The 22407-nt window shown below is 38.0% G+C and overlaps 1 protein-coding gene and 2 non-coding genes across 6 annotated transcripts in view; all 3 read left to right on the top strand.

Moving 5' to 3' along the window:
- The window catches only part of SSH2 (slingshot protein phosphatase 2), a 216413-nt gene that overhangs the window by 150819 nt on the left and 43187 nt on the right, over nucleotides 1-22407 (top strand). For all 4 annotated transcript variants that reach the window (XM_032457535.1, XM_032457536.1, XM_032457534.1 and 1 more), the window contains 3 exons: nucleotides 7488-7591; nucleotides 12756-12820; nucleotides 20850-20971. In XM_032457535.1, the coding sequence (XP_032313426.1) occupies nucleotides 7488-7591; nucleotides 12756-12820; nucleotides 20850-20971 (291 nt within the window). The remainder of the gene's footprint in view (nucleotides 1-7487; nucleotides 7592-12755; nucleotides 12821-20849; nucleotides 20972-22407) is intronic.
- Nucleotides 15985-16064, top strand: LOC116656894. The gene has a single exon (XR_004311900.1). It is a non-coding gene; the product is annotated as a small nucleolar RNA U2-19 (small nucleolar RNA).
- Nucleotides 16214-16283, top strand: LOC116656893. The gene has a single exon (XR_004311899.1). It is a non-coding gene; the product is annotated as a small nucleolar RNA U2-30 (small nucleolar RNA).

Consider the following 22407-nt stretch of genomic DNA (forward strand, 5'->3'; position numbering starts at 1 on the left):
AGGCCTCCCTACTACCAGTTGGAGCCATGACCTAGACCTTCTTTGAGGGCCTTCCGGCTTCCGCTTTTTATTATTTGGTAGTTCTTTTAAGACCCAAACCAAAAGCTAAACACTGTAAACCCCTGAAAGGAGGTCAAGTGGGTATGTGACCAGACAGTGTCTAGAAAGAAGCATGGCTGGTCTCAGAGAAGACTGCAGAGGAACCAAGGGCTGGGCAGGCATCCACATCTTTTCCTGTGTGAACTTTCTTGCCCTCCTGCCTAGGCCTCGTCGTCTTTCTTACTTCGTGTTTTAGGCATCTAGTTTTTTGATATTTTTTTAAAGCATTGTTTGATATGCAACAGACATACTAAAGGAAAAAGAAGCAACTTTAAAAAACAGCATGAAAGTATTTGCCTCATGGGAGTATGTCTAAATCTTGCCCCTACTCAGACCTGAACTTTGTCTTCAGGATACTATGAAAAATAGAACAAATATCACACCAGGCTTTGTCATGAAATCCTGCCTTTGTTCTCTTTAAATGAACTGACCAGATGTGTTTTAACTGCTGGTTGCTTCAAATTATTAGGTCAGTAAATATGTCCTGTTACGGTAACCTCTAACTTAAGATAAAGGGTTAAAGTGCCACCCTGAGTTCAGATGACATGGACCTTAGTCTGTGCTCCACTACTATCTAGCTGAGTGACTTGGGGCAAGTCATTCCATTCTCTGAACTTCAGAGGATATGTTAGATTCTCTGTTGCAAGCTCAGAAATGAATTTTAACAATCTTAAACAAAATATTTGTTAGAAGGATATCAGAGCTTACCAAATGGATGAAAAAGCTACAAGACCAAACCGGCAGAAGCCAAGGACATTCAAGGAAAGTCAGGGATAGACCGTTCTATACCTTACCACTCTCCCCATGGTAAATGTGACCATTCCCCACTATCCCTACTCCCTTGGTCAGTTGCCTGAGATTCAGGGGGTAGTTTCCAACTGTCCAGGCCTAAGCCACATGCCAGCTTCCTGCAAGGTCTCTTGTAGTTCCAGAGTTAGAGGGCCACCAAGACTGAGCACATCTGGGGAGATTCCCCAGAAGGAGACCAGGGTGAATGTTCCAAATGAACAAAAGGAATTTTCTGGGGATTTTTTTTCCCTCCCAATTTGTAGTCTATTGGGAAAGTACCAGGAAAATTAGTCCTGATGGAATTTGTCTTTCAGCCTTGAACAAACAGACCTGTTTCATTTTCCTTCTTAGATTGTAAACAAGTAGGAAAGGGGAAAAAATAGCTGCATCTAAGGGTAGTTGTGCTGGACATTGTGCAACAGAATTTAAATGAAAGATTAGCAGGAACTAAAATGGTCTTATAGTTGTAGTTAATGAGTAAGAAAGGGAACACTAAGCTCCTCCCCACTTTGCAAGTGATTGGTTTACTAATGTACCCCAGCCTCTGCTTGTCTGCAGATAAAGAGAGAAATAATCCTCTGCTAGCATTCATAGGCACGAGTCTGGGAGTTTATGCCCTGGGGGAGAGGGTCCCAGCTATCCATTGCCATTCTAATATTGCCACTTGAACGTATGGCCATGGGTGGCAGGGATGGGTTGGGGGAATGTTTAGTTACAGAGGATAGTACATACAACGTCTGGGTTTGGATTTGCTCCCATCATAATCTAAATCCCTTTAGGATTAAGGAGTCCAGCTTTTCTCACTACCTGGAAGTGTGCTTTTGAATTTTGCAGCCATGTTTCATATATCAAGGCACAGTGACTTTGCCTTCCTATTTTTGGGATTTGGACAGGACTTTTTCAGTAGGCACTAGTATTGATAGCTCTGTAGTCTTTTGGCCTCTAGTCTGATATTTGAAACTTTTTGTTATGAAACTCTCTTTCTATGTGAGGTGGTGACACTAAGTGGGGACATGAATTCCTTTCCACTTAATGGGATTGACAGAGCTGCCCTAGTACCTTGAATCTGAAGATTAGACAACTAAATAAGCAGAGAAAGTTTATCAGGAGAGAGTGTTGTTATGAGGGTGGAATTTTATTTAAAGGTTTCCTGTAAATGAATATTCTTCAAGATAAAAAATATAACAGTTCAGAGGGGGAGGGTATAGCTAAAGTGGTAGAGTACGTGCTTAGCATACATAAGGTCCTGGGTTCAATCCCCAGTACCTCCTCCAAAAATAAATAAATAAGTAAACTTAATTACCTCCCTCCCCCAAAATAAATTTTTTTAATTTTAAAAGTAAATAAAAATTTTAAAAATGTAACAGTTCAAATTATGTGTAATTTGAATTTTACATAAATGCCAAGTAGCTCACTTTGTGCAGTTATGTTATGTACAATCAATATTACACAATAATTTACCTATAAGTTTTGGCTTCAGGCGGAAATGCCAAACAAACTCAAGAATTTGGCATTACAAACATTATAAACATGAAAATCTACTTTCTTCATTTTATGTAATACTTTTATAAAAGTATTACACCTAGTTTCTGAAACGTGATTTCCCGCAGTAAATGATTCATCATGTGTGTTACATGTAAAACGGAAGAATGTCCAACTAACATGTAGCAGTTTGGCCAGGTGTGTCGTTGCTTTGTTTTGCTTCCTTGGCCTTCCTGCTGGTCATGGATGATCACCCTGGCCACATTCCTCAAAGATTATTCTAACTTCAGAGCAGTTAAGTATTTTCTTCCCTTAGTTGACCTTTTCCTCTACACTTTGCCTGAGAAGAAACTGCCAGTTAACAGATTTCATGCTTTAGAAAGTGCTTTTGATCAGAGGGGTTGGCACAGAGTGCTTCCCAAAATTATTTAAAGCAGAGTACTCTTTTCCTCCATTATTGAGACTAAAACGCTCCTATCATTCCCAGTTCTTTTTCCTGCTGTCCAGCCCATCTGGATTCATCTCTCGGCCAGATGTTCTTCATTCCCCTCAGTAAAGTCTTTCTGTTTATGGCCTTGATAGAGGGAACAAAAAAGGAGTGAGAAGGGTTGAGATCTGAATGGTCCTTTTCTTTGAGGTCTGATTCAGTCCTTTTCTGTCACTCCTGTATCTACTCTTAAATTCTATTCTGTTGAAAAGTTCTATAGGGAAGACATTGCATTTCATCTTCCATAAACTATATCATAAAACTAGAACAGCATAGTAGAGAGTGATTCAGAGCACGAACTTCTAGTCAGGCCTTGGTTTGAATCCTTGTTCAGAGGATTGCTAGCTAGCTTGTATGATCTTGGGCAGATAATTTAGTCTCTGAGCCCCTCAGTCTCTTACATGTAAATTAGGGGAAAAAATAATACCTACTTCATAGGATGTTGTGAAGATTAAATGAAATAATGTAAAGTGCTTAGCTCAGTGCCTGGTGTACAGCTGGCATCTGCTCAAGTTAGCTATTATTAGCTCATTTCACATATTAAACTAGGGATAACTTTCCATTTGTTGAACAAGTGATCTTTCGGCAAGAGAGGAGTTGATGTTCAGTTGTATTCTGAGAAAGACTGGGGAACTTCACTGTCACTGTGTTAGAAAGATGACCCTATAAGTGTCATTTCCTTATCAAGCAGCTAATTACTCTCCATCTTTAGATCCAGAGAGTGTTCTTTATCTTGTGTTTTCCTTAATATGGGGATTCTTAGGTCCTTTGGGGTTTGTTTTTAACCTGGGCATCTGCAGTCACATACAGATGGCTGGTCCATGGAATTTACAGGAACAGTCCTCTTCTTCCTGGGCCAGACTCTAGAGCGCTGGTCAGTTCAGAAAACGTGTAAAAGTTTTCACCTGCCTTTCTGAATTTTAAATTAGAGGCCAACTCTATGTTGATTGAATCTTTAGACAGTTGCTTCAGAAAAACTAATATTTACATAAATGAATCTCTTGCTATTCTAGCAAGATATACTAAGCCTTTACCTTACACTAAAGTACAGATGATTAAATTTACATATTATTTTTCTTCATATGCAAGTAAAGCATTTAATTTTAAAGTTGAATTTGGTCCTCCTAAACTCTGGTGGTTGTGATTTTTATTTTTTCACTTCCATGCCACCGTGCTGCTATACCATCTTTGATGATATTTATAGAGCTTGGACTTTTTTGCAGTGATGAAAAGGGATTTTTGTAATTAGCCACGCTTTTCATTCTTGATCCCCTTGTGACCAAGAGGTTATGCCACTTTTGTGATAACTGGGGAGTCATAATCTGAGGTCACAGAAAAAAGAGGATTGAGTGTACCACCCAGAGTGTGTCTGCCATGACTCTCTGGGGGCCTGCACTCCACCTAGTAGGGCAGTCTCCTGACCCAGCTGGATCTGCTGTGCATTTTGTTCTATCAGAAAATTTTATTGAGATTTGCATAAATGATTCAAGTAGAAAGGCATCTTTTCCCTTATACCATATGTGAGTTTGACTCCTGGTCTTTCTTTTACAATCAGGAATTTTCCAGGTAGCTTTGAGTTAACCAAGGGCCCTTGTCCTTCGCACCAACCCTCCCCTTGTGAAATCACTACATACTTTTTAAAGAACACACACTTAAATATGCTTTAAAGCATAAGCAACAAATGTATCTAAGAACAATATTACAGCACTCTAAAACCCAGAAAGTTCATGTATTTGTCAAAGAGAAACTACCTTTTTCTCACAAAAGGAATAACTGAAGTAAGCCCTCAACAAATAGACTTCTTTTGTAGATGTAAAGACCACTTTGTTTACTGGAAACCAAAGTGCCCACAGCTGTAACTTTCTTGGTGATAGGTAGACTATTTCACCTTTATTTTTTAAGCATTTTCATTTAGTAAAGCAGACAGTTGCTGTGTTGGCAGAAGCGTGAATTTCATTTCCTGTCTGTGGCGTACCCCACTCATCCTGTCTCTCAGACATTTTGTCTTAGGTTGTTCCCGTAATGTGAGTGAAACACAGTGACCCACAGCAGGGTGACATGTGCGTACCACGAATGTAACAAGAGACCAGACTTGTGCAACAGGCCACAAGAGCACAACACTTTATTTAAAGATGAAAACAAAATAGGGGCAGCCCCTCCCAGCCAGCATGCAAACTTTTAAAGTAGCCTCTGTGATTCTTATGTGTGTTTTTAGGAGACATGTTCCAGTCCGTTTGGCAAGTTACCTCAAAGGTCTGTCAGCTTCATGTCACATGATTAAAGGGTAAATCTGAGTCAAGGACTGACAGCAGTGCAGAGGTGGTTTAGTTCCGATTGCCAATTAATGTATTGTCAAACATTTGTATTTTACAGTTCAGTAATCTGCCACGTATATTGAATTCTATAACAGTAATTTTTTTTTAACCTGTGAGATGACAGAATTTCTGTTTTCTTGTCCTAAATTACAATTCCTGCTACAGTGATGGGTCAGATAAAACAGTGTGGGAAAAACTCTGGGATGAATTCATTCATCCATCAAATATCTATCAACCACCTAATATGTGCTTGGCACTATTTACAGTGTTGTAGATATAATGCTGAGCAAAATTAAGTCTTGTTCTTCGTGCAGCTTATATTCTGTTATAGGGAGATAACCCCATCAAGTATGCAAGTGAATAAATATAATTTTAGTGTGCGGTAAATATCCCAAAGGAAACAAAACAGAACAACAGGATAGAGTATGATTGGGATGGGGGAAGAGGTGGACAGGCCAAGAGGAAAGTGTCCCAGGTAGAAAACAAAAACACGAAGGCCCTGAGAAGGGGCCTGAAATAAAGAAGAAACAGAAAGAAGGCCAGTGCAACGAGATAATAGTAAATAAAGGGGGAGATGGTATAAGACCAGAGAAGTAACCTCTTACCAGATGTTACAGGGCCTCAAAGTCCAAGCTAAGGACTTCCGCTTTCATCTATACATACAAAGAAAAGCTGTTGAATAGTTTTAAGCAGAGAAGTGATATTAGATGCTATGTAACTCTATATTTTAGAGCACTCTGGTTGCTGTTTGGTAAGTGGATAGTAGCAATACCAAAGTATTTGCAGACAGACCAGTTTAGAGGCTTTTTGCTGATATAATGTCTGGGATTAGTTTCACTTCAGGGACAATGCAAAAGAGGTGAAAATATAGGAGAAACAAGATTGGCCATGAATTTAAGCTGAAACTTAGGAGAACATCAGAGTTCATTACATTTTTTTCCTCTACTTTTGTGTATATTTGAAATTTTCTGTAATAAAATGCTTTTAAAATCTTATTTTATTTGGGGGGGAGGTAATTAGGCTTATTTATCTATTTATTTATTTTTAATTTAATGGAGGTACTGGGGATCAAACCCATGACCTCGTGCATGCTAAGTATGCACTCTACCTCTGAGCTATTCCCTCCTCCCTAAAAAAAATTCTTAATAGTAGTCTGAGTGAAAAACAGTGGTGCCATGGACCATAGTCAGAGTGGTAATGGAGATAAGTAGGCAGATTCAAGATATATTTGAAAGTAAATCTCATAGGTCTTGCTGATGGATTAGATATATATTGTTGGAGGGAAATAGAAAAACCAGTGATGATGGTTATATGTTTGTCCTGAACAACTTGGGTGGATGAGGCTAAGGATTAGGTAGCACTGAAGAGCATATTCACAATCTTCGAACCCTTCATTATGTGTTTCTAAACTTTGCCATTAGTGATTTAAAAATTCTATCCTTTTTGGTTTCTGTAGATAACCGTAAAAGGCTTAGTCTGTTGATATTATGTGATAGGTATAACTTCTGTTTTCTCTGGATATCCACTAGTAATTGTATTTTGAATAGCCTGTATCCTGAGCAGTAATTCTCCATGTCTGTTGAGCCATCATTCACATGAAAGATGGTGTTAACCTGGAGGGCAAACTCCATGGGTTAAACACATTTCCTGGGCACTACTCCTTTTCAGTGCATGTGGAAATGCAAGTTTGTGAAAGTAAAATTTTGAGTAACACTTTAGTGTGATGTGTGTGTATTTTATAAATAAATCTTTTTTGCAAGCTTTGGATCTATTATTAGTAGCTAAGTATAGCAACATATTTCACATCTGATTAGAACTCTGTTGAAATGCCATTATTGACAACCATAGATCTATTAGATCTATTACTTATTAAATTAATATTTATTAAGGGCACCACCCTAAGAAGCTTCTTATTATTATTGACTCCTCACAACAGCCTCATTTATTTACCTGTTTCATAGATAAAGAAATTTAGGCCCCCTCAAAATTCACTCAGGTAAGAAGTAGCAGAGCCAGGATTCAAACCCAGGCAGTCTGGTTCCGGAGGCTTTACCCTTTTGTTTCCAGAGCCTTCACTCTTAATTACTACCATGTAATGTGTATAGAATATTATAAGTTTTATTTCAGAAAAATTATCTATAGTAGACAGGACTGTGTGAGTAACCAGAGTCCCTTTTGATTTTATTTTTACTTTATCACATGAGGTTGGAACTTTAGAAGAGGGAAGAGAAGATAATCCCAAAGGGGTCTCCATCTAACTCTTTGATTTTATTTATTCGTTTGTTTGTTTAGTTATTTTTCCTTTTTCCTTACAGCATCAGCGAGAGCTTTCTAACTGTTAAAGGTGCTGCCCTTTTTCTACCACGAGGAAATGGCTCATCCACACCAAGAATCAGCCACAGACGCAACAAGCATGCAGGTAAAGTTCCACGTATTCTGTTCCTTTCTTAGTTTCTTTGCCTTTTGTTTTGTTCTAGAAGGCTAACTAGCTCATCCCCATTTCTCAAAGAGTTCTGTAGTAGTGAAAAAAAGTATTGTACTATGCTGTGATCACTTTTCTTTCACCCTCACAGACCATTTTTCTGGCACTTAACAGAATGTCTTGTACAGGTAGTAGATGTTTGATAAATTTTTGTTGGAAAAATAATAAGGTACAAAGATACTCTAATGAAGTCATGTGAGTTCCCAATTAAGGTTTTGATAATCAGCTAAAAGATGGTCACATGTTCCCTCAGATCCTATGCAAAATCACCTAACCAAAGATTATGTTTCTTTTTTCTGTCTACTCTCTAGTGATATTATGAGGAGAATGATATGGTATATTATTAACATAAATAAATTCAGTGTTACTATTGTGATAACGAATTATATCGCATGTTGGAATACTAGTTCTTAAATGCCAGAGTCTAGTTCTTGATTGTCACACTAAAAAGACTGGAAAAATTTAAATCAGAGGACTTTTGTAGACACAAGGAGTCATCAAATAAATGTTCACTTAGGAATGAGTATAATACTCTGATTTTGAAATAACCTGCTAATAATATTCTGTACCTAATTCCAATGTGAGGCTTTTTTCACCACAGATCGAAGCAATTCTCAGACACCGGCTGGGTGTCCTATAGCTCAACTCAGTTCTAACATTGTCTTCCTAGAAATAGCATCAGATTTCCCAGGTTAAGGGCTCAGTAGTATAAGACCATCCCCTCTCCCCCCACATCAGATGCCAATGACAAGTCCAGGTTGTCTGTAGATTAGAGGTTCCAGTGCCCCTTTCCTTGGGTTTGTTTAATTTGCTAGAGCAGCTCACAAAACTCAGAGAAACATTTTATTTACTGGATTACTGGTTTATTATAAAAGGATATATAACTCAAGAACAGCCAGATGGAAGAGATGCTTAGGGCAATGTATGTGGGAAGGGGCACAGAGTGTGTGCCCTCTCTGAGTGTGCTCCCTCCCAAAATCTCCACATGTTCACCAATCTGGAAGCACTCTGAACCCTGTCCTTTGGGGATTTTATGGAAGCTTCCTTGAATTAGCATGGCTAATTTAAATTATTGTCTTTTGGCAATCATTTCACCCTCCAGCTCCTCTCCCCTCCCCAGAGAAGAAAGTTCCAACCCTCTGATCACATGGTCAGTTCATCTGGCAACCAGCCCCCATCCTTAGGTGCTGTCCTAGAGTCAGGTCATTAATATAACAAAAGACACTTTCATTGCTCTCATCACTTAAGAAATTCCAAGGGTTTTAAGAGCTCTGTGCCAGGAACTGGACAAAGACCAAATATATATTTCTTACTGTAAGCCACAATATCACACCCACTAACAGTAGTATATGCATTTATATTTCCATAGATAATATGGATTTCTCTAAAGTCAGGTGCATCGGTACTGATGAGGTTAAGAAAGAACTGGAGAAAGTATGTCTAGGGAAAGAGGTCTCCAGGTATAGGACAGCTGCAGTTTGGGAAGATAATCAGCCTTATGCCTCTCTTCTAACAGCAAGCCTAATTTGTGTCATTTTGGGGAAAAAATATAAGTCAACCTGAGGACAGTAATTAGAGAAATCCTGATCAATTCTATGCAAAGAGTGTTTGCTTGTTGTTCAAAATGTACCACTTTGATGATGTGTGTTACCTCCAAGAGTGGAAGAATTTGGAATTACTAGGAAGAAAACAAAGACTGTAAACCTTGAGTGTGTGGGTGAAAGCCAGAAATACTGGATCGCATTGAGCCAGTAGTTGAGTTTAGCTCCAGTCCAGATAACCTTAGCTATTTTAGTGGCTGCCCTACTTTTTGTTTGGGCCTTCATCTAGTTGCAAATGTAGCAGCTCAGAATTATAATCCATCTCATTGGACGTTTTTATCCTCCTACCAAAACTCTCCAGCTGTGGAAAATTTATTAAAGAATCAGAGGGAAAAGCTCTTTTGAAAATTATGCTCTGGATTACATTTTCTAAAAACCTCCCTCTTCAGTGCCAACCACCAAGGTTGAGGGGACAGTTCCCCCCAAAATTTGAATGCACAGAGGAAGTAGACCAGCTGAGCTTTGCGTTTCTGTTTGGTGTGACTATTTATCACTTACAGTAAAAAGAAGACAAAATATTGATTTAAATCCAGCTTGTCTAAATGAGCTGTTAGGCAGATTGCTCTGTGGTGTGTGACGGTAAGTGGGGTCAGTGGTTTTTAAAGCTCCTGGCCCTGGTTGGTCTTTTTCTTTGGTCAGACTTCCACACTCTGCTGCCACCCAGGTTTCTACTTGACCTTGTTCACTTAGCTTTCTCTATACCAAAAAGAAAAGCAGGTTTAACACAAACTGAATGGACTTGATTCGTGATCCAGACCAGCACAGAAGAGGCAGCATGAGTATAAATGCAGCTAGCTAACAGGGGAGGTGGGTATAGCTCAGTGGTAGAGTATGTGCCTAGCATGCACATGGCCCTGAGTTCAATCCCCAGGATCTCCATTATGGGAAAATAAACAAATAGAAATCTAATCACCTCCCCCAGAATAAAAATTAATAAATAAATGCAGCTAACAAAGCTAGGTCTTCACATAAGCTGGAGTTCCCTTGGCTCAGCCGGCAGGAACTGAAAGATGATGGCAGAATTGAGAACAAATCAAGGACTTAACTCTAACTGTATTTTCTTATGCATGTTTCTTGAACTAGTTAGAGTTTTATCTGGGCTTCGTTAAAAAATACCTAGGTGCTTTTTTGTAATCGAAAAGTGATATTATGCATGAATGTCTGCTAACATTTTAAAAGGAAACAAGAAAAGTTTTTAAAATCAAACTGAAATCTAAAACTTAGCTACTAGCAGTGAAGTAGTGGGAAAAAAAAAATGTTGGGGAAGGATCTTAGTGGTACAGGTATATCGCCTCTATTAGTCTCTTCGAAGACTGGTAGGAAATACCCAGTTTGCTCATGGCAATTCTTTTCACCACTAACAAAGCTTACCGAGCTTCCACATACCCAACTTTCATAAGAAGTTTTACTGCAGGAGTAGGGCTCCCTGGCTTTTGTTGGACCTTCTAAGAAGCCATCTGGATCTCGGAACCAGTTGTGCTTGGAGTGGGGACTCAGGATTACTGTTGGCTCTAGAAATTCTCCATCCTAAAAATCCTTTTCTCAGGTTATTTGTCCTGATAAAATGAAAGGAACTCTAATTTTTAAAAAACCTCAGCTGCTTACCTCAATTGTAATTTGTAACTGTAGTCACTCTTCATTGTTTATACTAACACTTTGTCCCCTCACACTGGTTCTTTTTTTTTTTTTTTTTTTTTGACAGCTTTATTGACATATAGTTCAAATACCATATAATTCACCAGTTTACCCATGTAACATGTACATTTCGGTGATTTATTTAGTATATTCAGAGTTGCACAACCTTCATCACAATCTAATTTTAGAACATTTTCGTCACCCCCAGAAGAAACCCAGTCCCCATTAGCAGTCACTCCCTCTATCCCTGACCCTCCCTCCTAGTCCTAAGCAATCACTCATCTACTTTCTGTCTCTGTACATTTGCCTGTTCTGGGTGTTTCATGTAAGTGAAACCATATAAGCGATCTTTTGAGACAGGCACCTTTCACTTGAGACATGACCCCTTTAAAGGCTCATCCATTTATACTGTTATGTTATGCAGTACTTTGTTCCTCTTTATAACCAAATAATATTCCAGTATATGGATCACATTTTATTTACCCATTCATCAGTTGGTAGACATTTGAGTTTTTTCCATTTGGGGGCTAGTATAAATAATGCTGCTATGAACATTTGTGTGTAAGTTTTTGTGTGGACATATGTTTTCATTTCTCTTGGATTAATGACTATGAACCCGCACTGGTTCTTGCACATGAGACTTAGATTCTCTCTCTGGGTTTGAAGAATAGCAGAATGGACCTCGCCAAACATAATGATTCCTCTTTTTAATTTTGAAAGTTGAAAGATTCTGCAATAATGGAATTGGTTAGAAACTAGCAGTAAAATGGAAAAGAAAAAAAAAGGCAAGAAAACTATTCTTGAAGGGAAAAAAGCAAAGGCTTTCCAACTTGCTGACCTTGTAGACAAGTTGCCAGCCTACTTCTTCCTCTCTCCACTTCTTGCACATATCAGTATTTCATCGCATAATTAACAACTATGTAGTTACCTAGAGGAAAATTATGAATGTGGATTCCAAGACCAAAGTGAGAACAGGTTACACTAGCGTCCATGATTATGCGACTATGTCAGTCATTTTAGATTCCTGAGAAAGGGCTGGACCTGCCTGAATGGGCAGGAATGAAGTTTTATTTGTTCTCTGATTGTCATCATCATGACAGCACATTATCTAATTGTCTCCCACTAGCCAAAGCCTCAGATTTCCTTGTACAGAATAGGGAATATGAGGAAGTCTATAATAGTTTAAAACAAAGAAATTTCAACTTAGTTTTATAGAATGTATAAAAACAAGTGAAGACTGAAGTAATGATTGGCCACTTTAAAGCACCTAATAATATGTTCACTAGAATATATACCCCTTGGATTCTGCTATATTTAATTACTGTCATTTTAATATCAGCTACTAGTATGAAAATCATTTTAAGCTGTTGACACTATTCTAGGGGGAATCTTAAAAACCTTCTTAGATTAAGTGCAACTGAAGATTACAGTTACAGAAATGGGAAAATCAAAATGGTTAGCTTCTTGAAAGTGAGGGATAATTCTAACACTGCATACCATACATGCCATTTTCAAGATTCCCTTGATGCTACCTTTACTGGGCCTGAAAGCACAGCCAGTGCTGCCTCTGCCCAGCAGATTCACCATCGCTCTCAACATCAGTCAGTACAAAACTGTGACTGGTTTCAAGTGCACCTGCCATAGGAAAAACATAAAGCAAAGTTTAATGTAGTATAGACTTAAAAGTGAATGTACAGAGATGCAATCTGCCATTCATAGTAAGACCCTCACTCAATTTCTATGTCTAATTAGAGTCCTTTAGTGAACCAGAACCTTCTTTTACACAAGTTATTAGGGCAGAAGGAATCCTCTCTGTTGATATTACAATGGAGAATAATTATTCTTTGTTTTATAAATTTCACTAGGTGATCTCCAACAGCATCTCCAAGCAATGTTCATATTACTCCGCCCAGAAGACAACATCAGGCTGGTAAGTTAGTGATATTATAACTCTCTTCCTCAAAAGACATTATTAAACAGTTATTTTTTTATGTCCCAACACAGTGCTGAGAACTATGTGGAATAGAAAAGAAGAATGGCATGTCCCCATCATCAAAGAACTTAGAATGTATTTGGGGATGTGGCTAATCTGAAGTGATATGAAATAATTTGATGGTTCAAGACTTGGTGAGTGCCAGTTTGTAGGTTATTGACCATAATACCAACTGAAATTCAGAAAAAAAGAAAACTTGGGGACTTGACCCAGTTGAGGAAGTGCTCGAGCAGGGTCTTGAAAGATGCTGAGATTTAGATTGGCAGATAGAAAGAAGACGGTCATTCTAGATGAGGGCATGACTGACGCAAAAGCACACATAAGAAGGACAAGGAGGGAGTAAAGTGGCCAAGGATTATGCTGGTCTCAGAGTCAGGAAACCTGGGCTTAGAGACAGTCATGTGACGTTGGACAAGTTCCTTAGCCTGTCTTTGCCTGCCTCCCTATCTCTTTTCTACCTCTCACAGTTGAGAGAATCAAATGGACATTAAAGCATATTGAAGAATGTAAAATGCTGCCTAAATGTGGGAATTATTGTTACTGTAGGGAAGGTAAAATACAAGGAAACAAGGCAGACAAATAGGGACTTAATGCTCCAAACTAGAGATCTCACACTAGCGGCCCATAGGCCAGAGATGTTTTGTTTAGACTACACAGTGGTGGTGGTGGTGGTGGTGGTTTTAAATCTGAGCCAGAATTTTAAAGTTGGGTGATTTCACATAAAAATCCTGACTTGGGGCTCTTCTTCAAAAACCAAAAATTCTGGCAATACCGTATTCTTACAGAGCAAAACTTGGCTAGACTTGGTGGAGAGAGGGCATTGGCGTGGCCTGGGTTCCTAATTTACTGTAATCCCTATGTATCCTGTTGTCTCCTGCATGCGAAAGCCAAATGTCACCATCTGTCATCACTACTTCACTATTTTATAGTAGAACATCTCATAAAAGTAGGAAGACGAAAGTGAGATAAGTATGTTTCTTTGTGAAAAGTGAGAAGTATTTCTACCAATTTAGTGGTCACACGGCTACTTCACTCATTGACATTCCCTATCTGACCCTTTGGGATCTGAGGTGGTACCTCTGCCTCTTCAGTAAGCAGTAGTGAAGCATTTCAGGTTTTTGAGCTAACGAATTACATTTTAGGAAATACTTACTAAAGATTCCTCAGAAGCTAACACAGAATAGAGGGGAAGAGGCAGCACTCTTAAATCAGGAAGCTTGCTGGGTAGTTATTGCCTTAATTCAGGTGTGTGATGATGGGCCCTACTGGGCTAAGGTGATAACTTGAAAACTGTGCTTAATGTATCTGTGGAAATCCAAATAGTTGATCTCTACTTTCTGTTCAGGAAGAGAATAAGTAGGATACAAGAATGACTGTGGAAAGTTGGTGATCAGGCCTCTGAACTGTGTGGTAATTACTGATTCGTCATTCATTTAATCCTCTCTGTTTAAATTCTCTCATTTTTTTTCTCTTGAATGCTGCCTCTGTGGCCTTCCTGACATGGCCACTAATTTTTGTTGAAAAACTCATTTTGAAATTTAAAGGAATTGAAATAAGATACCCTTCCATAGTTCTTTTATACCCTAGTCCTAAAGTAGCATACACTTATATAAATCTTGTCTGTATTTCTTAGTATACTTCTATCTTAAACACTTCTTTGTAAGTGAAAGAAGTGGGATGCAGTTCTTACAGCATTAATATTCTAAAGCAGTGATGTTCAAACTTTAGAGTATGTCAGAATCACCTGCAGATCTTTGTTAAACTGCCACTTGCTGGACTCTACCTGAAGAGTTTGATTTGGAGAGGGTGAGGCAGTGATAACTTACATTTTTAACAAGTTTCCAAGTGATGCTGATGCTGCTGGTCCAGGAGTCACACTTTGAGAACAGCGCCTCTCAAAACCCATAGTAATGGTCACTTGCCCATTCTAGATGTCCAGTAGAAATAGTTCCCCAAAACTGTGTGGTTTGGTAGAGCAAAAGCTAAGGTCTGTCACTCACTTTATCTTTTTCTTGTTGATAAACTTCCCGAGTTTGGATTGGACCTCTAAATGTTCAAGTAATATTAATCACAAGAGACTTAGGAGAACATAAAGGAGCAGTTAGGAAGGCAGAATTGGCAGTTAAATTTTTTCTTTCCTGCTAAAACATGCAGCTTCAGCTGCTTTACATTTATAAAATATAAATTCAAAAAATGTAACTGACGCCTTTGAATTAATTCAGAGTTCAAGTGACAAGCCATTTTACAGTTGTTTTGAATTGTTACAAACACATAGTCATTATGTTTCAGATTATTGAGTGAGTCATCTTCAAGAAAATGAGTGAATACATTGTGTGACTTTGGACAAATTAGCACTTTTCTAACTGAAAGGAGCATTTGTAAACTCAAAGCAAAGCCTTTTGTTTTGAGTTAAATTTGGAATGCTGAAACTCTTATCCTGGGGATTGTGCATAAGGTTAAAAGTTTGATAGTCAACTGAAAGCCCTGTCTTTATTTTTTTTTAATAGCCCAACAACAAATAGAGGCACTAAATCCTACATTTTGCTTTAGCATTGAAAATAGGACTAAACGAATTTTTCCTCCAGGGAAGCTCTGCATTGCAAAAACAGTCTTGAGCATTAACTTTAGTTCTTAGGAAACCCATGGCTGATAAAATGAGGACAGTGGTTTTACAGCACTCCTGCACATTATCAAAGGCCCATTTAATTAAAAAAAAAAAAAAAAAAAGACTGGGAAATTAAGAACTTTCCTAAAACTTAAAGTAACTTCAACTAATGTTCTTAACTGGGTGAGGTGCTGGTAAGGTACTAAGAGATGTTTTTGAGTAATTTTCAGGAGAGTTTAAGAAAATGAGGAGTTCTTTGGTTTTGTTATAGTACTTTGGTTGTTTGTTTGTTTTTTTTCCAAAAAGAAAGCGGGTTTATTTATTTATTTTTTTTTTTTGAAATAGTACAGAAAGGCATAAAGAACAAAGTAAAACTTACTCTGTATCCTATACTCCAGAAAAACCATTCTTACTATTTGGATAAGTATCCTCCTAGTCTTGTGTGTGTGTTTAAGAGTACGTGTCCAATTCTCTGAGATCTGTTCTTACCAAAGTGGATCAGTGATGAAAATAGCCAAATCTGAGCATCATAAAACCTTGCCTTCTACCTAACACATGGTATCTGTAGTTCTGAGAAGCAAAAGTATAATTTAAAACAGTAAGGGCTCCTGTGTAGGGTGTGTGCTTGTAAAGGTGTCAGTGGATCACTGAAGACTTGTCAGTGGTTGAATGAGATTGAGGGTAGGGGGACGGGGTTGTATGTGTATGAAAGGCTAGTCAGTTCTGAGCAATGTTGAAAAGGTTTTACCACTGACCTTTATAACTAGGAAGGTCTCGACACCAGATCTGAGCCCAGAAAGGAGAGGAGAAAAAAAAAAGTCTCTCATGTAAGAGTGTCTTTTTCTTCTTTTTTTCTTTTTTCTTTTTTAACAAAAATAAGATAAAAAATATAAATGTTGTTTTATAAGCTGCTTCTGTCATACTTTATTGTATGTATCCTTCTGTATCAGTAAATGAGTCTGTTTTTAATGGCTACACAGATATAAGCCATAGGGTTTTTTTATTTTTTAAGAATTTTGTAGAGATTAAAAATGGTAATAAAATCCAGAGACTCCCTCAAGCTCTGTTTCTTTTGAAGACAGTGTTCTTTAGGTTATTAGTGTCACATCTGAAGTCCATTTTAATTTTAGATAATGACTTTGCTTTGTTCTTTTGGCTAGAATTTAATATTTACATTCTTTTGAAACCTTTCTCTGATGGGCTGGGTGAGCTGCCTGTCTAGACGTTGGACCTTTATAATGTGGCTTCCCTGAGCATAAACATTGCATGCAGGGGCCTGATGTGAGACTCTTGGTGGAGAGAAATTAAAGACAAAGGTGCAGTGTAGACTTAAGAAGGAGTATTTCCTGATGTTGGATGATGCCGAGGAGAGAAGTTATTATATCAGACAGTGTTTGTGAACCGCTCATAATGAGATTTAAGCATTTAAGTGCAGAAAGTTTTAACATCATTCTCTGATAGATGAATTTTGCAAACAGGTTGGGTTTTTCTCTTTCAGAAGTAAAGCTGAGGCAGGAGATGACTTCTCAGGCCTACGTCAGTCATAGGATTGCTGGGTCCAGTTCACCTGAAACTTGTGTTAGGATTCCAAAGTTAGCAATTGATGGAATTTCTTGGACTAATTTTCTCAGTTGCTAGTGCTGCCAAGTTTTAAAACCCAAAATATTATTTTATTTAGACAATTAAAATAAACTTCAGTAGTGTGCTTTTCAGTGAGAACTTTAATCAAATTCATCTGAATCATTGTCTTAGTCCAGTCATCTCTTCCATGTAAGTTCTGGAAACTGAGGAAACAGAAATTGCTGCCAATTCTGATATTAAGGTATTATGAACAAGCTGCCATTTTAAATTATATTTCTCTGATTGGCTTGATGAACTAAATTCGATTGTTAGATTTTGTTCATCTTCTCCCCAACAGAGGAGTAAAATAAACCTCAAATCAGCGTGAGTATTAAATTTTTCTTTATGCTGTGGCTCTTACATTTTTATTTAGTTCCCTAATCTAGAATCTTGACAGAATTTTGAAGCCTCAGGTCCATCCCCTGGCATTGCAAAAAAATTTTCTGTAAAAAAAATATCATCTTGTCCTTAGGACATAGGTGTTAAATTAATATCTTGGTTCCTGACCCCCTGATTAAAGCTCAACTTCCCTTAAGTAAAAATTTAGTCATAACTATAGATACTATTTAGAGGTCCACGATCAAATCCAAGACCTCTAAAGTGCTATTCTCCATCTAAAAAGCTTAAAATTGAATGAATCTGAGAGGTGCCAGTTACTCAAGCCTAAGTCAGTGTGAGATGACTGGGGCCTTTCCTATTAGGTTTTAGATCTTCTGTTATGATTAAATTAAGCAAGGGAGGGCCAGATGTTTAAAATGCTCTTTATATGATAAGAGAGACAGGCAGACAGACAGACACATCTCATCTCTCTTTTAAAAGAGAGACAACTAATGTTTGCACTGAATATCACAAAGAAACTCTTGCTGCCCACCTGTGCTCACCTGCTAATTAGGCCTGATACCTTGCCTGATAGGTAATATTTATGGAGGGACTTGTTTTGTTTTGTTTTGTTTTATCAGCTTCAGCTTAGCCAATCAGTCACCACTCGTTGATGTAGAAATTGTAGACAAATGATCAGAAGCACAGTTTGGTTGTTCCCATGCCATTTGTATGTGAGCCTTGCCAGAATTTCTCAGAGCTTTGACAGAGGAGAAAATAGACTCTAACATATGTATTCAGGAAATTGACCAGTTAGCTCAGAGCTTGCCAAAGCAAGCCCAAGTTTAGTTGTGCAGTAGTATCTAAGATCTTGTTTATGAGAAATTCTAGTTTACCTGCACCAGGTTTCTGGTTAGTTTGGTATTTTGTGGAGTGTTTCTAGAATCATAGAGTCAAGTCTGTCTCCCAGTCCTCCTCATGTGCATTTACTGTTATCCATAGCTCTACCTGTATAATGCTTGGTCCCAGCCCACTAGGGCTAGACCTTCGTCTATTTAAATATTAGTTCTTCATAGCTTCTCACAAGTGAATTTGGTTTGAAATGCTCTATCACTTCATGGAACGTAGGAGTAAGCAGCCCAGCTTGTGTACTTGGCACCAGAATGGTGGGCATTACAGTCTTGTTGTATCAGCCCTTATTATAAACAGGCTTTAATGTAGTCACTTCTGCCATTTGTGCTTCCATGTAGCTTTTCCTAGGAGTATCAGAATAGAGACAAAACAAAACAGCCATGGGAGTCTCATCTCTACCTCGCTAAATGGGTCATTTGAGCTCTGTAACTGTCTTTTTTTTCTCCTGTCTGGCTGCTTTTGGAACAGTCACAGAGTTAAGGGGAAGGAAACTCTAAGAAGAGCTGCACTGAAAGAATTCCAAATAGAAGTTTCTGTCAAATTTGTGGCAGGTGTCTTGAGCCAGTTGATGGGATTAGAGCTCATTCTCTTCTGAGATAAGGAATGTGGGGGTGTGGGAGTATATTATACAGAGGTAATTGCCTCCAGTGCACATTTTCCTGGCTTTTTATTGACAGAAAAAGAAGAGTAGTCTAGACTGTACACTCCATGAGGGCAGGAATCAGCTGTCTCTCCGATCGTTGAATCTGATCATTGAATCCCCATTGCTGCTCTGATCATATACACTGTAGATACATAGTAAATATTAGAATGAATGTTGACTAGAAGCCATTTTACTTTATTTTTAAGGTTTATAAAGTATCTTTTTGAGCTTATTAAAAAAATTCCCAAACATATAAAGTAGAAAATATATCTGCATGAACTCATTACCCAACTTCAATAACCATCAACGTTTTGTGAGACTTCTTTCATCTGTTCCCTACCCCTGCTTTTCTTCCTTTGTTGGAATATTTTTAAGTTCAGTTTATTGTGGTACAATTGATATACAAAAAGTTGTACATATCTAATGTATACAACTTGGTGAGTTTGGAGATAAGTGTATACCTATGAAACCATTGCCGTAAACATATTCATCACCTATAATCGTTTCCTTCAACCCTCACTTCTCCTTCCTCCTCATCCCATTATTATTATTATAACAATTAACAGAAGATCTACCCTCTTGGCAAATTTTTAATGGATTTTATTTTTTAGAGCAGTTATAGGTTCACAGCAAAACTGAGCAGAAGGTACAGAAATTTCCCATATATATCCTCTATCCCCACTCATGCAGAGCCTCCCCCATTATCACCATCTCCCACCAGAGTTGAACATTTGTTACAGTTGATTCTGACACATCATTATTCTTAAAGTCCATAGTTCACATTAGGGCTCACTCTTGGGTGTTGTACATTTTGTGGGTATGAGGTATAATGACATGAATCCACCACTGTAGTATCATACAGAGTATTTCACTGCCTTAAAAATCTTTGGTGCTCCCCTAACCCCTGGTAACTACTGATCTTTTTACTGGCTACATAGTTTTGCCTTTTCCAGGATGTCATAAAGTTGAAATACAGTATCTAGCCTCTCCATATTGGCTTATTTCACTTAGTAATATGTATTAAAGACTTCTCCATGTCTTTTTATGGCTTGATAGCCCATTTCTTTTTAGCACCAAATATCATTCCGTTATCTGGATGTCCTGCAGTTTATCCATTCACCTACTGAAGGACATCTTGGTTGCTTCCCATTGTTGAAATATTTTAAAGTAAAACTTGGGCACCATGTCATCTCATATCAGATACTTAGGAAAAAGGCATAACCACTGTACCATTATTACACTAACAGTAAATCCTTAATGTCATCTAAGACCATGTCCATAGTCGAATTTTCTGAAGGCCCTTTTAAAATATCATGAATAAGCAACAAATGAAAACTTTTTGACAGAAATAATATGTTTCTTATATTTGAAACTAAAGAAGAAAATCTTGTAGTGTGTAATCTATAAAAATTCAATAGGGCATGCTCCTCTTAAACATTAAAATTTGCTTCATATTATAATTGTCTGTGGGACTTGGATCTGTGGGTCCAATGCTTACATTCATATACCTCACATTCTACTCTTTGATCTTTAGAACAGGTCCTGAAATTATTATTATAAATTATGTTGATGGCAAACATTTATTGGGCATTTAGTATATACCAAACACTGTACTTGGAAAGCATTATTTCTTATGATTCTTACAGCCCAATGGAATAGGTATTATTATATCTCTCTCCAGTTAATTCAGTAACTTACTGAAGGTTTTACGTTTACTGAAAGTTAATACATGAGTTGGGGTTTGAATTTAGATCTCGTACTGGCTCTGTTGTCTCCCTCAGTATGCTTTAAGATGCTGATGTAAAAAGGGTTTGAGTGATCTAAAGTTGACCTTCTAAACTTCTTAATTTCTTATTATCTTTGTCCAGGCTGTAAGACTAGAAAGTACTTACCAGAATCGAACACGCTATATGGTAGTGGTTTCAACCAATGGGAGACAAGACACTGAAGAAAGCATCGTCCTGGGAATGGATTTCTCCTCTAATGACAGGTATGGTACCACAAAAGGGAGACTGAGAAAACCGCTTTTTAAATAATATATTTCAGTTACCTTTTGAGTTATCACAGAAATGTCTAGTTCCACTCTGAAAGTTCAATGCATAAAACTGGAGAACATCAGAGGTATCTTAGCCACACAATCTTGAGAAACAAAAATATTTAGTGAATGTTTTTGGTTGTGTGTTCCTAATTTACCACAATTCCTTACCTTCTTCCTCTCATCTTTAGGTGGTAATCATAAAATGCAAATGGTTTAAACTTACATCTCCAGGGGGAAAAAGAAGCTACCTTTTCTTTGCAATCCACTTTATTTTAAGCAGTAATGGTTCACTTTGGTGACTCTGGGGCATACAGCCTTTCTGATGGGTCCTGGGTTCGAAGAGAGCCCACTTTATTTCCAGTCTCTTATATTTACCCATGGCCTTACACCTTGCTTTTGTCAAATGTCGTACTTCCTTTTTTCTTCCTCTGAGTTTAAAACAAATGGGGGAAATTATTCTTTAAACTCAAACCAGAACATTTTATAATCATTTATTTACCTTTGGCCCCACTTTACATCCTAAGATTAAAGATACCATACCACACAGAACCTGGCTTTTTTGTGCCCCAAAGGTTTGTTGCTTTCCCATTTTTTCTGGAGAAACCTTGGGAAGACTTTGGAATGTGGCTGCTAAGCAGATCTTTGCACTCTGGATAATAAGCCTCAGGAAATCCTGCCAGATGTCTCAAAGCATTGACTTCCTGGTTCAGGACTAGAATGCAATTGTGGAGTAGCTGGGGGTGTGACCCAGGCCTGGGAGAATTTAGCCACAAAGAGAAGAGGAGACTGGGAATGATTCTAATTGTCCTGGTGTTGGAAAGGAAAAAAGAAATCACATTGTCACTAGAAAGATTTCCAAACTAGTGTTTACCTGAGCTTGTACATAGCAGTCAACCTAAAAATGATTTGCAGGTTTACCAGGATCACAAGGCCAGAGTTGTTACCTTGTGTACCACTCACAGCCTTTAATTGTATGCTCTGAAATTACACAGGCCTGTAAACCGCATTTAGGAAGCTTTTTCTCCTGCATGGTTTTAACCTCTGTTGTTAGCTAAGCAACAGATCCTTTAGTAAGCATTTATCCGTTAAGAACACCTACCTTGCCTACATTCATTCATTAGTATTTTAAGTCCTCTGATTTGGGTTTTTCTCTCTCTAGATCTATGCTATCCAGTCTGGTAGCCACTAATCCCACTGTAACTATTTAAATAAATTTAAATTTAATTAAAATAAAATTTCAGTTCCTCAGCCACAACTAGCCGCATTTTAAGTACTCTGCTGTCTGTAGCTTGTGGGATCCCTACAGGACAGTGCACTTACAGAACATTTCCATCGTTGCAGAAAGTTCAGGTGGACAGTGCTGCTCTCGATCTTATTTCCTCTGTTTG

The sequence above is a fragment of the Camelus ferus genome, chromosome 16 (genome assembly GCF_009834535.1).
Source record: "Camelus ferus isolate YT-003-E chromosome 16, BCGSAC_Cfer_1.0, whole genome shotgun sequence".
Classification (NCBI taxonomy): Eukaryota; Metazoa; Chordata; class Mammalia; order Artiodactyla; family Camelidae; genus Camelus; species Camelus ferus.